Source organism: Peromyscus leucopus, chromosome 13 (genome assembly GCF_004664715.2).
Source record: "Peromyscus leucopus breed LL Stock chromosome 13, UCI_PerLeu_2.1, whole genome shotgun sequence".
NCBI classification, from domain to species: Eukaryota; Metazoa; Chordata; class Mammalia; order Rodentia; family Cricetidae; genus Peromyscus; species Peromyscus leucopus.
In genome coordinates this window covers 22,543,692-22,557,138 of record NC_051074.1, presented here as the reverse complement: position 1 = coordinate 22,557,138, position 13,447 = coordinate 22,543,692, and the positions used below count along the sequence as shown (strand labels likewise).

At 45.8% G+C, this 13,447-nt stretch overlaps 1 protein-coding gene across 1 annotated transcript in view; it reads left to right on the top strand.

The window, feature by feature from the left end:
• Ptprm (protein tyrosine phosphatase receptor type M) overlaps positions 1–13,043 on the top strand; it is a 968,046-nt gene extending 955,003 nt beyond the window's left edge. The window contains exons 34-35 of the mRNA XM_037210182.1: positions 1,680–1,815; positions 12,310–13,043. Coding sequence (XP_037066077.1) covers positions 1,680–1,815; positions 12,310–12,363 — 190 coding nt within the window. The 3' untranslated portion in view covers positions 12,364–13,043. The remainder of the gene's footprint in view (positions 1–1,679; positions 1,816–12,309) is intronic.
• Positions 13,044–13,447: the final 404 nt, after the last annotated feature.

Below are 13,447 nucleotides of genomic sequence, written 5' to 3'. Positions count from 1 at the left end.
CAAAAAGAATTTTGGCAAAGTGAGGTTTATTTCAGTGTGATAGAGGTATCATGTTTAAGAATAAATGAAAGATCATTTACCTCCTTATAAAAGAAGCTAATGCATGGAAAGTACAAGAGGAACATTCTAGACAATACAAGTATGCTCAGAAAAGGGCAAGAATATGCCATACGAACATGGGACCAACCTGATGGGATTCTTCATGGCTAGAGCTGGAATAATTTGAGGCAAAGATAATTACTGATAAACTTTTAGCACATGTAATAAAATTTTCAGTGTCTGCCTAGGTTGATATAAATAATAAAAACAAATACATTTTCAAGTGGAAGAGAGCTATTTCTTATGGTAGGATGTTAAACAAGGGAAGAAAATATAAGGTCAACATGAGATAAATGAGACAGTCATAGTTAATTGCTGAAAACAAGATCCACCATTGTGTATGAAAATCAGTGGTGACTGAATATTTGCACAGTTCCAAAGTATCTCACTCCAAGATACGTATTAACTACAAAGAGAAAGATAATAACTTGACAGTGATAATCCTCACCAGCACCCTCTTGTGGGCAAGATGAACATCCCTGGGACTGAGACATCAACTCATGAATCCTTTAGAGGGTGTAAGACTCTTCTTCTAGCTTTCTTAGCCAAGTCCAATCCCTCATCTCCAGTGACAAAGAAATACCAAAGAAACCCAGATGAAAGGACAGTCCGTTGTGGGACTTGGTAGTGACCTTTTCAAACTGTGGCCAGGGCACACAGGCCTTCTCTAAGCTTCCTTTCTATGTTCTGAATTTCATATTCCACAAAGCAGCCATCAAGGGCTCGTCAGAAGTGGCCATATCAAGACAGACAAGGAAAAGCTGACAGACGTCCAACTGTCACAGACTGGAGAAGGTTAAAGAGATAGGGGATGACAACCAAAGTAGATCCTGGACCACAAAAGGGACCTTAATGCAGAAGCTGGTGACATGTGACTGAGGTCTGTAGTTCAGCAGTAGTGTGGTAGATCTGTTACCTCCTGATTTTGATGGTGTACAGTGGTTGTATGCAATGTGCACTACAGGTTGGGCAAGGGAACTCTCTGTGCTGTGTTTACAATGTTCCCATACATTTAAAATTACTTTTAAAAAGATTTTAAAGAGCCATCATGTTTGGGAGATAGAGGAATTCTAGTACATTCTTCAAAGGCCGGGTATGTATTTGTACATATCTCTACTTGTCATTAGTTTTCCTGGCAGATTTCAGATGAGGTGGCTGCCCACTGGAATTTTTCCACACTGGGTACTTTGTATAAAAATCAGTAAGGAGCCGGGCAGTGGCGGCGCACACCTTTAATCCCAGCACTCAGGAGGCAGAGGCAGGTGGATGTCTGTGAGTTTGAGGCCAGCCTGGTCTACAGAGTGAGTTCCAAAAACCTCCAGGGCTACACAGAGAAACCCTGCCTAGAAAAACAAAACAAAACAAAAACAAAAAAACAGTAAGGGACCATATCAGAAATCATCATCTGGCAGGGACAAAGCTAGGATGGAACTGTGGGCCACATGCCAAGCCAGCTTGTCCCCTTTGCACCTTCCTTCTGAACTTTCCCCAGGGTGTAGACCACGTATCTCCACAGGTAGTGTGCGAGAAGCAAGGTGATGGCAGACGCTGTCCAACCACCTGATTTTTTTCTGTGACAGGAACGGAGGAGGCCGGAGTGGCACCTTCTGTGCCATCAGCATTGTCTGTGAAATGCTCCGGCACCAGAGAACCGTGGACGTCTTCCATGCCGTCAAGACACTGAGGAACAACAAGCCGAACATGGTGGACCTCCTGGTAGGATGCCCCTCTGGCCTGCCCCGCAGGGTATCTCACAGTTGTGTAGGATTCCTCACCAGCTCCCACAATGGCGGTGCTCAATCAAGAGGACCCTCTGTTCCAAAGCGCCACACACAGTGTGGCTCAGGGGACTTTTCCTCCCTTGCTCTCCTACTTCCTTTCCCGTCTTCTAGAGGAGACTCCCTCGGCTTCGTTGAAATGGTAGAAATGGTTGAGACTTACAAGTGAACATTCTTATTAATTTCCCTTCCTGGCAGTGCCTTCCACGTGGGTAAGCACTTAAGTCTTAGTGGAGAAGAAATAATCATAGTACAAGAAATGCCAGATTTTCAAATTATAGATTTTTATAAATAGCTTAATCGCCTAATATTTATCAAAGCTGTGAGTCTCAGGTTGACATACGGAATATGGCGTTTAATTATGGTGGCCATATCTGAGAAAAGCACTAAAGGAGTTGAGAAACAAAGGACTAGGTGCAATTATTTTCTTAGAGTGCTTCACAAACCCCCCCCCCTTTTTTTTTTCTTTTTTTCTTTTTTTTTTTTTTTCATGTAAAGCTGTTAAAATGCCAGCCACGGTAACTCAATAGTAGAAGTAGAGCTTCATGGAAGCAGCTTTGCTCTTGGGTGCTGTACATCTCTGTGAGTGAGCTGAAGGGAACCAGTGCAGGGCCTGGACAGTGACTCTTGCAGCAGAGAAGAGGGAGGAAGAGGCAAGCTACGCTGTGTCCTGAAGTCCACAGTTCCGCAGGGATGCAGTTAAAATCCAAGATGCAGAGAAGGGGTCAAGAGTTGAACTGAACTTGAGAAAGTAGCCAGGGCTCCATGTGCTAGGTGAGGTGTTACTGGCGCAGTGCCTGGAGCCAGGTGATAGCGTGACCTCTGACAGCCGACTGCTGGGGCATAGCTAAATCCTCCTCTGTTGAGATCAATCCACGTGAGTCTATTTAATGGATAATAGGTATTTAAGATGTAAATGGAGGAAATACACTCACAAATACAGAACAGCATAGACAGCTGAAGTCGTCCTCCGATCTAACCAGGAGCGAATCCACCTGGCAGTTCGATCAGACCAGGAAGCAGGAGAAGGGGCTCCTGACCCTTCTCCCTTTCCTTTTAAGGCACCTTTGGGCCCTATAGCCTAAGGTCATGGGCAGAGCAAACACCACTACACTTCTCAGTACAGGCCACTCTCCGGTGGCATCTGCTGTCCCTAGACACGGGCTTGTGCTTATATTCCACATCTAGGAAGCGAGGCATTATCCAGGGACTCTGGCAGAAGGACTCCTTGGCTGGGCGCATGCCCTCAAACTTCTGGGCCATTACATCAACTCTGCCAAGAAGAACCCTGTTTCCCCAAATGTTTGCCTCTTCTTTCCTGCCCTATACAAAAACCAAAGAAACCCAAAGAGTCCCAACTGTGCTATTAACTCAAACTAGATGACCTCTAACACGCAAGCTTTGCAGAGCCAGTATCCTTGAGTTTTACCTTTATCAACCAGGGGTAGTGGTGGCTTCTTTGAGGTGACACAACATGAAAACACCTGTGAATGTGTTGGGGGCATTGCAGATCAGAGAGGCAACTGGGTGTGTAAGGTGTCCACTGGGCACAATGAATGGTGCCTTTGTGGCCCCCAGGATGTGGTCATACCCAAGTGCTAAGGAAGGAGATGAGCAGCCCTATTAATGTGACATTTAGCATGTGCCAGGCCTGGCCTCTGTCACACTTCCAATGGTGATAGACTTCATGCACGTGGGCTACAAGGTATGTCTGTGTGCAGAATTCCCTAGAACCATCTAAGAATTGTCACGTGAGTGCTAGAGTCTTCACCCGACTGGGCTGAGAGGAGAGCAGCCCCAGGCACTGGTAGCCTGAGGTGGGGCCGGGAAGGAGTCTGCAGATGCCACACTTAACCTCACAGATAGACGAAGCTTCCAGACTTTGGTTAGGACTTGGGCAGAGCTGCCTATGATTTAAAAAAAGAAGAAAAAAAGTCAGTTCCCTCACCGAGCCTGAGTTAAGCAGAGCGTTAGAAGTACACCCTTCCAGGCCTTCCCTGTAATGGCTCTACTGAGGCACCATCACTCAGGAGTTTTTATGGTCAGATACGCCAGGCTTTTTTTCAAATCAGCGGTTCAGAGTACAGGCCAGGGCAATTCCTCATGAAATGAATGGAGGCTCAGGTGGCTGGCCAGAGGGAGTCTGTGCTGCAGACAGTAGTCTATACTACTATTCTGTAATGATATTGGAGTTTGGGTTGTTAGAAAGGAATGTCTTTTAAAAAAATTAATTTCACTGACTTACAGTAATTCAGCATGGTTATGGGGTACAGTGTGGCATTTCAATACAGGTGTACGACGTATAATGATCAGGACACAGTAACCGGTGTCTCTGTTGCTTCAGGCATTTTTTTTTTTTTTCATTCTTTGTGTTGGGAACCTTTTAAATCCTCTCTGATGGCTGTTTGGAAACTTTTAACTCCTTGTTGTCAAAACCACGGTTCCCCCACTGTGCAACAGAGCTTAGGAAGTCATTTCTTCCACACTGTGTCCTGTAAAGCTGTGGATAATTCTAGTTGCGCATACGAGGTCCCCGGAAGCCTGGCACACTGAAGGTCAGCACTGAGCTTTTGAGAAGGTCAGTGGCAAAGAAATGAAGGGAAAGTGATGAGATTTCCAAAGAAAGCCATCTGCCAATCTGTCACGGTGACTGTTAGCGAGATAATAGCTGGTGACCGGAGGAAAAATGTCACAATGCTCTTTTTGTCTGGTTTGAAGCTTCTGGACCGGAGTAAGAGCGTAAGAGCTCTCGTATTTGGTTTGGTGGGTTTTTTTTTTTTTCTTTTGGTCCATGAAGCAGTATCTTTCTACTTTAGAATTCAGAAATGTTGGCTGAAGGAATTAATTAGCGTGGGTCAGCATGATAAAGTCTGGTACGGCTGTTCCATGGGTAACAGCTAGCTGAGATCTGAGTGAAAAAAAAAAATTGGGGCCAGCCATTGAGAAGGGTACTGAATATGTGAGCTGCATATTTAAAGAATGAGTATGTTCCAGAAGGCCTCGGGGCATGCTTCTGAGCTGGTCAGCCAGGAAGCAGGGTAGATGGAGTGGAAAACCAATACCTGGACCCCACTGGGTCTCTTCACACAGCTCAGAGGCAGGAGGATACCTACAGTGGCACCCTCCATCCGGAACCCCCAAATGCTGCAACTGTACCCTTCCCACCAACATGGGAGGAATACATAGGGATTCCTCCCTGTCTCTTCCTTCTTGCTTTGTGGTTCTGATGTCTCTAAACTGTCCTAGACTTTGAAAGTTTATACACTCATTTTGAAACCTGGCACTCTCAGGGATAGCTAGAATACCCTAGACATCTATTTCCTCACATTCTCAGTGTGGAGGTTTAGGGGAAAGACAACATTGCTAGGAAGAAAATTAATTTAGAATACAAGGGCCGCAGATATGGTTCAGTGGTTGAGAGCGTTTGCTGTACAAGCAAGCGTGAAGGCCTGGGTTCAGGTCCCAGCGTCCGTCCGTAACACAGGCAGGGCCTCGGAAGTGCCTGTAATCCCTGCACCGCGTGAGACAAAGAAGAGAATTGCTGGGGCTTGCTAGCTTCCAGCCCAGCTGAAAGAGCACATGTTCCAGAGAGAGATAGACCCTGTCTTCCAGGAATAAGGCAGAGAAAGAAAGAGGAGATGAGACATGCTGGCCCTCTGTGTGCACATGAGTGCGCGCGCGCACACACACACACACACACACACACACACACACACACACTAAAAATAGTAATTTAGAATATAAGGTTAGAACATTTTCTGTCCAGAGGTGGTAGCTGTACTTTATTCTGACCCCATTTTGACCTGGCTTCTAAGTTAACCATCTGTTTATGAAGCCTTGTCACCATCCCTAAGTCCCAAGTCCTGCAGAACAAACAAGGACAACTCTGCCTAGTTGGAATCAGAGACAATGGTCTTGAAGCTGTCGGGGATGCAGGAAAGCTGCAGCTCCCCGCAGCTCCCCTCGGCATTGCCCTCCTCGCTGGACTCCGTCTCAACCAACAGCCTCTGGGAATAGTGTTATCTAGAGGTGACACTTCTCCCTGCCCGGTGCCTTACCCAGAAGTCCGTGGCTGGACCTGTGATCCCCTAGGTGTCCTGTCTGTGGAAAAGCTTCCCTTTCAGGAAAATGCAGGCTCTGAACTTGAGCGGCATGCCATCTGGGGCTTCATACCTCTTGAAATCCAGGTAAGATTGGCCCGATCTCTGTATAAAAATGGGGACATGACCAATCCAAGGTATGGTTGAGGGGGAGGGAGGTTTTATTGTAGATGTGAGGGAGAGTGCAGCCTGAGGCATCTGGAAGAGTCCAGAGCAAGGAGGGAAAGTAGTGGGCCAAGCATGGCCAGTAGACTAAACTGGGCTATGGGGGGGGGGGGGGAGTTGAGAGATTTGAGAGAGAGGCAAAAGGCAGAGAGAATCACGAGGGCACATGGCCAAAATGGCAGGGTTATATAGGAATGAAAAGCTTGAGGGAGGGAAAGAAGCCTTGTTCTAGTGTTTAGGGTAGAGGGGAGAGCAGAGCATGCCAGCATGTACTTTGGTATGCTAATAGGCACCACAGTTAGCCATTTGGGGGGAGTCTTTTGGACCTGACACTCCCCACCCAAATAGAGGCCCCTGGCCCTTCTCAGAGTTTCCGCAAGGGGCCTAGGAAATTCCAGGCTCAGTCACCATTGACACCCGCAAGTGTACCATGGAAGCCCGCCTCCAAAAGCCATGCATGCCTTGTTGTACAACCACTTGTTTGGTGTTGGGGACCAGATACAAATCAGGGCACCCTGTAGTGAGCATCAGTCTCCATCCTCATCATCCATGCCCTTCCTCTTCAAAGCGGGGCAGAAGAATGTGGGGCGTTTACCCACTACCCCCACAGCTTCCCAGAGTTTTCTTGAGTGCGAGCAGCAGGAAATATTAGATAGAAGGATTTATAGCGGAGAATCTTGCGGAGATAAACAGATAGAAAATAAAGGATAGCCTCGAGAGGGCCTGGAACCTATTCCAACAGGCCCCCGACTGTCTCTGGTCCAGGGTTTTTATAGAGACGCCAAGGGGGTGGAGCAAAAGACCTCCTCCCCCAGCACAGCCAAGTGCAGGCCATCTCAGACACCTGCACTCAGGCCCGTGGTCCTGATCATCCTCCATTCGGACCTGCTGGGTAAAGCCACGAGGAACCCCAGAATGGGCTCCCACAGAAGAACATTAAGCCTGTCTGTCGGAGGGATTGGGGGTGGGGGGTTCATGTGTGGTATCATCCCATGGATACAAAATGTTCTGAATAGGTGACATCACGAATAACGGAAGTAAAGCGGTGCTTGTTGAGGGCTAGAAGGGGGAGGGAATTGTTGCCGCCTGGCCCAGGGTTTCTCAACGGGGTGGAGAAATGTTGGAATTTACCTTGTGCTCAACTCTGTAAATATTGAAAACCATTGAACTGTGTCAAAATTACAGCTAATTTAATTTGTGAATCTGGCATGGGCAATGCCCATCCCATAAAACAGAGTTAACAGGCAGGAAAAGTAGAGCCCACGAGGCGGCTCAGGGTCAGGTACCAGATTCGCCCTTACTTCACATCAGCTCAGGAAAACTGGGCCCTGACTCGGCGGCCATTTCCAAGTCCAGTGTGATACGTAGCCATTTTGTTTCCGAAGCATGACAACAAGGTCTGACTCTCTGTGGCCCTGCCCTTTGAGTAGTGGCGAGGATGGACGAGCCTCCCTGGTACAGAGGGGACGGCCACCAATGTGACCTGCTGAGAACCAACCATCACCACCCACCCACAGTTATTTGCACACAGCGACCACTTCAGCTTCCTAGCAGGAAGATGGTTCCAGCCGGAAGTGTCCTGTTGCCATTGGGAAACCTATCAGAGTTTCAGACGGGGACCTCGGGGAGGGAAGCTTGCTTCAAGTAAGCTGAGCAGACTCTTCTCTTTGAATCTTGAGCAACCGACATGCAGTGTTTGGTGCGCCCAGACTGACTGAGGCGCCCCCCCCCCCCGCCCCTCAGCTCCTCTAGCACAGTCAATGTGTGCTGACAAAGAGTGCTAGCCTTCCCACAATGCCTCGGAATTGCCCTCAGGAGCCCTTATAACTCCCGTACTCACCCCGCCACCTGCCAGGACGTTTTAAAGAATGACCTCAGCTTTGGGTTCCATTCCAGAAGTCACTTCTCCCTCTTCATAGGGGCCACTGCCCATCAGAATCAGTCTAGAGAGGAACAGCAAGCGGCCCTAATGGGAATGGGACCCTGCTGAACCTCTGTTCCAGACCAAGCACTCCATGCCTGCCGCCAGCCGCTAGGGTCTGGGCTGGGAGAACTCAGGACCAAGGCGCATTGTATGTTACCCACGAAACCCCGGGATGGCTCATGTGGCTTAATTATACCATTCAGAAGCAGGGGAGCTGAGGGAGAAAGCTGCAGAAGACAGAGCTGTACCTGGTGATCAAGCATAATCAGTTTCCGATGCAGGAAGATTTGAGGCATTTACCCAGGGTCTTGGAGGAGGAGACACAGCCATCTGTGGCCTTTCTCTGCCTTCCCCTTATTTTTATGATTCAGAAACTGGTCATCACAGAATCTGTGGGGATTGGCAGCTTGCTCAGGATGGATGAGATGGGAGAAGGGGAACTCATTTTGAAAATTATAGTCATCCCTGAGACAGGAACGCTCTGGGAACTGCTGGGCCACAGCATCTTAGCAGAGAAACCTAAAATCCTCCATGAGTCTCCACCTTTTGTCCTGACCTGAGGCCAGCAGCCACAAGTTCCTACTAGCTGTGTTTGAATATGTTAAAAGGACCATTTGTGGTAGTCACTGAAACTAATTGCACAGTTAGATCTGAAAATAATCATTTTTATGCAATGAGGGATTACATTTCCATTTTGAAAAAAAAATCACCCCTAGGATTCACAGAAACTGGAGAGATGATTGGAGCACTTGGTGGCCAATTTGTCAGCCTGGCAATCCGACAATACGGCCTTTTAGAATTCTGAAATTCAAATTGCTTCTTTTAAACATTCTGAAAATAAAAGCATCTAGCGCTAAAATAATCAATCATAGCCTATGAACCAGAAATAGAACTTTGTGGAGGGTGAGTAATAGTGTTTCCAGTTCATGGGTTTAAAAAAGCAACCGCAAAGAGAAACGCAGGTCGTTGGATGGAGGACAGATTTACAGGGTACTTCCCATCCACCCACATCCCACAGGCTGCTGTCAGTACTGTGTGAGCACCACAGAGGGCTGCATGGGTCCCATCACTGCCCCCACCTCCAAAACCAGAAGCAGTTGCTGGTGCTGGGTCTCTACAGTGCCAGGGGGAACATCCGTGGCACCAGTTGGAGCTACTGTTCCTCCAGTAGTAGCTACACACAGAATGCCCATACCCACTGCTGTCTACACCACACCTATTTACATGACTAAAGTATCTCTATTGTGTGGCCACCAGAGACAGTGGGTCTCTCTGACTCTGTCATGGTCTATGCTAGGCTAAAGGTCATCCATCTCAGCCAAAGATGCTCCATCTATAGAGGCTTTCTACACTGTGGTGCCCATGCAGAGATAAGGCCAACATTGCGGCATAACTACCAAGCTAGAGAGTGGGCTCAACAGGTAAAGGCACTTGCTACAGAGCCTGAGAGCCTGAGTTCCATCCCCAGAGCCCACGTGGTGGAAGGAGAGAACTGACTCCTTCCATATGTTATTCCTTACCCATCTGCCACACCATACCCCTCCACCCTGCAAAAATAAAAAAAAAAAAATAATAATCCATTCCTGGAATTCAGAGAGTAACTGCCAACCAAGAATCCTGTACCCAGCAAGGCTACCATTCGTAAATGGCAATAAAATGCTTCAAAGAAAATCAGACTGAGGGACTCATGACCACCATGCTGGCCTTACAAAAGATGCTTAGTGGACTCAACATCCAGATGTGAATGAAAAAATAACTACCATCATGAAAGTTATGAATCCCAATAGAATAGGTCTGCAAATGAGAAGTGTAAAGGAATCAGGTTATTATCTGTATGATCTATATCTAATCACAAAGATGAACAAGAAAGAAAAACCTGAAGAGACAGGTATGGTGGCACAAGCTTTTAACCCCAACTCTCATAGAGGTAGAAGGATTTCAAGTTCAAGATCAGGAACACACCATGTTCCAGGTCAACAAGGAGAAGAAGGAAGAGAAACACAAAGACTCTTTAAAACACCCAGAAGAAAATCAACCAGATGATATGAGTACATCCTTACTGATCAACTATACCCATGAATGTAGATGGACTTTGTTCCCTAACTAGAACAAACAGATGGGGTAAAGGGGGTTATTTTGAGATTATCCATTATCATCTCATTCATAAATGCACACCACAGGAAGTTAAAAGATGGAAAAATGAAATTCTAAGGTTTAATAAGCAAGCAGCAGTTAGCTAGGTTATACAGGGGGAAAGACTTTAAAGACAACAACTTATAGCTGGAGTTTTCTCCAGTCCTGCCTGGCCCATGGTCAGGACAAATCTCTCTCACCTACCAGTCCCACAGCCACTCAGACCCAACCGAGTAAATACACAGAGACTTACATTGTTTACAAACTGTATGGCCGTGGCAGGCTTCTTGTTATCTAGTTCTTCTATCTTAAATTAACCCATTTCTATAAATCTATATCTTGCCACATGGCTCATGGCTTACCAGTACCTTACATCTCACTTTTCATGGTAGTGGCTGGTAGTGTCTCCCTGACTCAGCCTTCCACTTCCCACAATTCTCCTCTCTCCTTGTCCCACCTATACTTCCTGCCTGGCTACTGGCCAATTGACATTTTATTTATGCAGAGCGAAATCCACAGCTACAACTGTATGAAGACCTGACTGTTCCTAAGAGGGGATGATTGTCACTCTATGTGCACCCAATTTTATTTTTTCAACTCACTGAAACTGTTAAAGAACTGACATGTGCTTCCCAGAAGATATCAAACATTTTCATGTGTCTCTTATTCTCCTTTTGCCTTTACCTGGAAGGTCTGTTTTAATCCCACTTTAAATGGTCATTTTTTTTTTATCATCTAAGAGCATCTGAGAGCCCAAAAGGATGCTTGTAATAACAATGGCAGAAATCAAAACTACAGACAGAACCAAGAATTTGAGTCCCGTCCCTTAGCTGCATCGATCCTTGGGCCCCTGAATTACAGATGTAACTTAAAGAAGAGAGGATTACAGAGAGGTTTTCCATCCATCATGGCAAAGAAGGCATTGTGGAGCCACACAAATCCTGACAGCAGAAGCATGTGACAGGGGCCATTCCATTTTAGTTGATCAGGAAGCCCAGACTAAGATATTAAGTGGGTAGTGATAACATCTCCCCTGAGCACCTGTTGCCAGTGAGTTACATCCTCTACCTAGACCCTACCTCCCACTGTCTAAAACCTTCCAAAGTAGTGCTGCCAGCTGGAGACTAAGAATTTAAAAGATGAACCTGTGATGGAGATTTCAGATTTGAACCATCCTATGCCACCCTTCCCAAGAAGATCTGTCCTCATCTCCAGTGAACCCGAAGTCCATGTCGGGGAACCATTCTGTCTTATGTGCTAACACTCGGGTACCTGTTTTGCCCTTTCCCCTAGATCACAAACTTCTCAAAGTCAGGGGTCATGGTAAGGTGCATGATACTTAAAAGAACCTTAGTCAAGTCTTGTGACGTTCAAGAAATCCTGCTGACTAAAACTTCAAGAAAAAGCAGGGCCAGAGAAAAGCCTTATCGACAAGCCTGTTGGGGAAAGTCCATGCAGGCATTTCCCCCAGCCTTCCTGGTCTCCCCATCTACCTCTTGATCTTCCTGCACAAGGCTCAATTGTTAATACCCATGTAAGACATATAGGAACAGCATACCTTCATCTCTTGTTAACCATGAGGTCTTAGTTCCAGGACTCACTCCTTGCAGACACTCCATTCTCTTATATAAAATGGCATAGTTTACATATACCCAACACATCCTCCATGTACTTTAAATCACCTCTAGATGACTTAGAATAGAGACTAGAAATGCCATATAGATAGTTAATGTATCCTGTTGTTTAGGGAATAGCAAAAAAAAAAAGAAGAAGAAGAAGAAAAGAAAACAAAAAAAAAACCCACTTACTTGTTCACTACAGATGCAATTCCTTTTCTGATAGTAAATTGCATGCAGAACCCAAGCATCTTCAGCTGCACAGGACTTTCCACGGTGCTAATGCACACATATACTGGAATTCTGTCTATGAGGCATTGTAGGGAAGCATCAACAGTGGGTGCTCTGTGGCTCAAAACTGCTCCATTCTGATTCATTTCTAGCTCAAAGCTTTATTGTTTTTATGTCTTGCAATTAAGAACCCTCATCTGCTGTAATTGCCCTAATAGAAGCAGAGGTTAGATGTCTGCTGACATCCTCACTTTCTCTTCTAGGATCAGTACAAGTTCTGCTATGAGGTGGCCCTGGAGTACTTGAATTCTGGCTGACAGCATCAACAGCTCTGCAGAGGAATATCTTCCTACCACAAAGTCAAGACGTTCTGTGGCAATGAGATGAAGAATTGTCAGTATGCTTATTCTTGCTTTGCATAATTGGCTCTTTTTAAGAGCCCAAGAAAGTGTTTCTAAAACTGCTTGCACTGCCCAGTTCCCTGTAATGCTGCTGCGTGACCAAAACACAGCAGACAGTCACCAGAGACTGTTCTCGCCACTGGCACTATTAGAGCAGCACAGACATCTGGTCAACCGAAGAGCACAATTATATTCTTATGAAGGAATTTGTACTTTTGGGTTTTTGGGGTTTTTTTTTTTGTGGCCGTGACCCTTTGTCATTGTTACAACTGAGTGTATGTTTTGTTCTGTGGAGAATGCTACCTGGCATTATGATAATATATTCTTTTAGTTAATATTTGTATTTTAACATGTTGCATAATATAAGATTATATAGCTTTCAAGGACTAACAGATAAAGATGTAATGAACAAAGACACAGTGTATGAGTTGTTGTTTCTAGCGGATTTGTATGATTCAAAGAGAAAAGCTGGGGAGGCCTCCGTTCAGAAATGTAACATGGTGAGAGTCACAGATCCAAAGCTTTTCCATTTGTTTATATTGTAAATATTTTTTGATTTCATCAAATTATTTATTCATTAAAAGAAATTTTTGTGATGCACAGTGAGTGGCAATCATTTTTACTAAACCCAAGAAGTGATTGTATGATGTTACCTTTTATGAATTCTCAACTCAGTAAATTCTGATCCTTAACTAGTCTTGCTGTGTTGCTGGAAGCCACCCATACCCCTCAGACTAATCCAGTCGGGGAGAGCTTGCACCTGGAACCTTGCCTTGGTCCATGATTGACTTCTGATAGGCCAGTTAATGTATAAAGAAAATGATATCATGTGTGTATTGAGGCCATCATGTGAAAGGACGAGCATGCACAGGAGAGATGCAGCAGGAGCGTGAGAACGCTTTTGTGACAAAGCCACTCCCACAATAATGGCTGTAATCCATCAAAGGCCACCTGGCAAAGCTCCTACCTCCCAATGTGTTTAGCAATTTACTGTCCACAG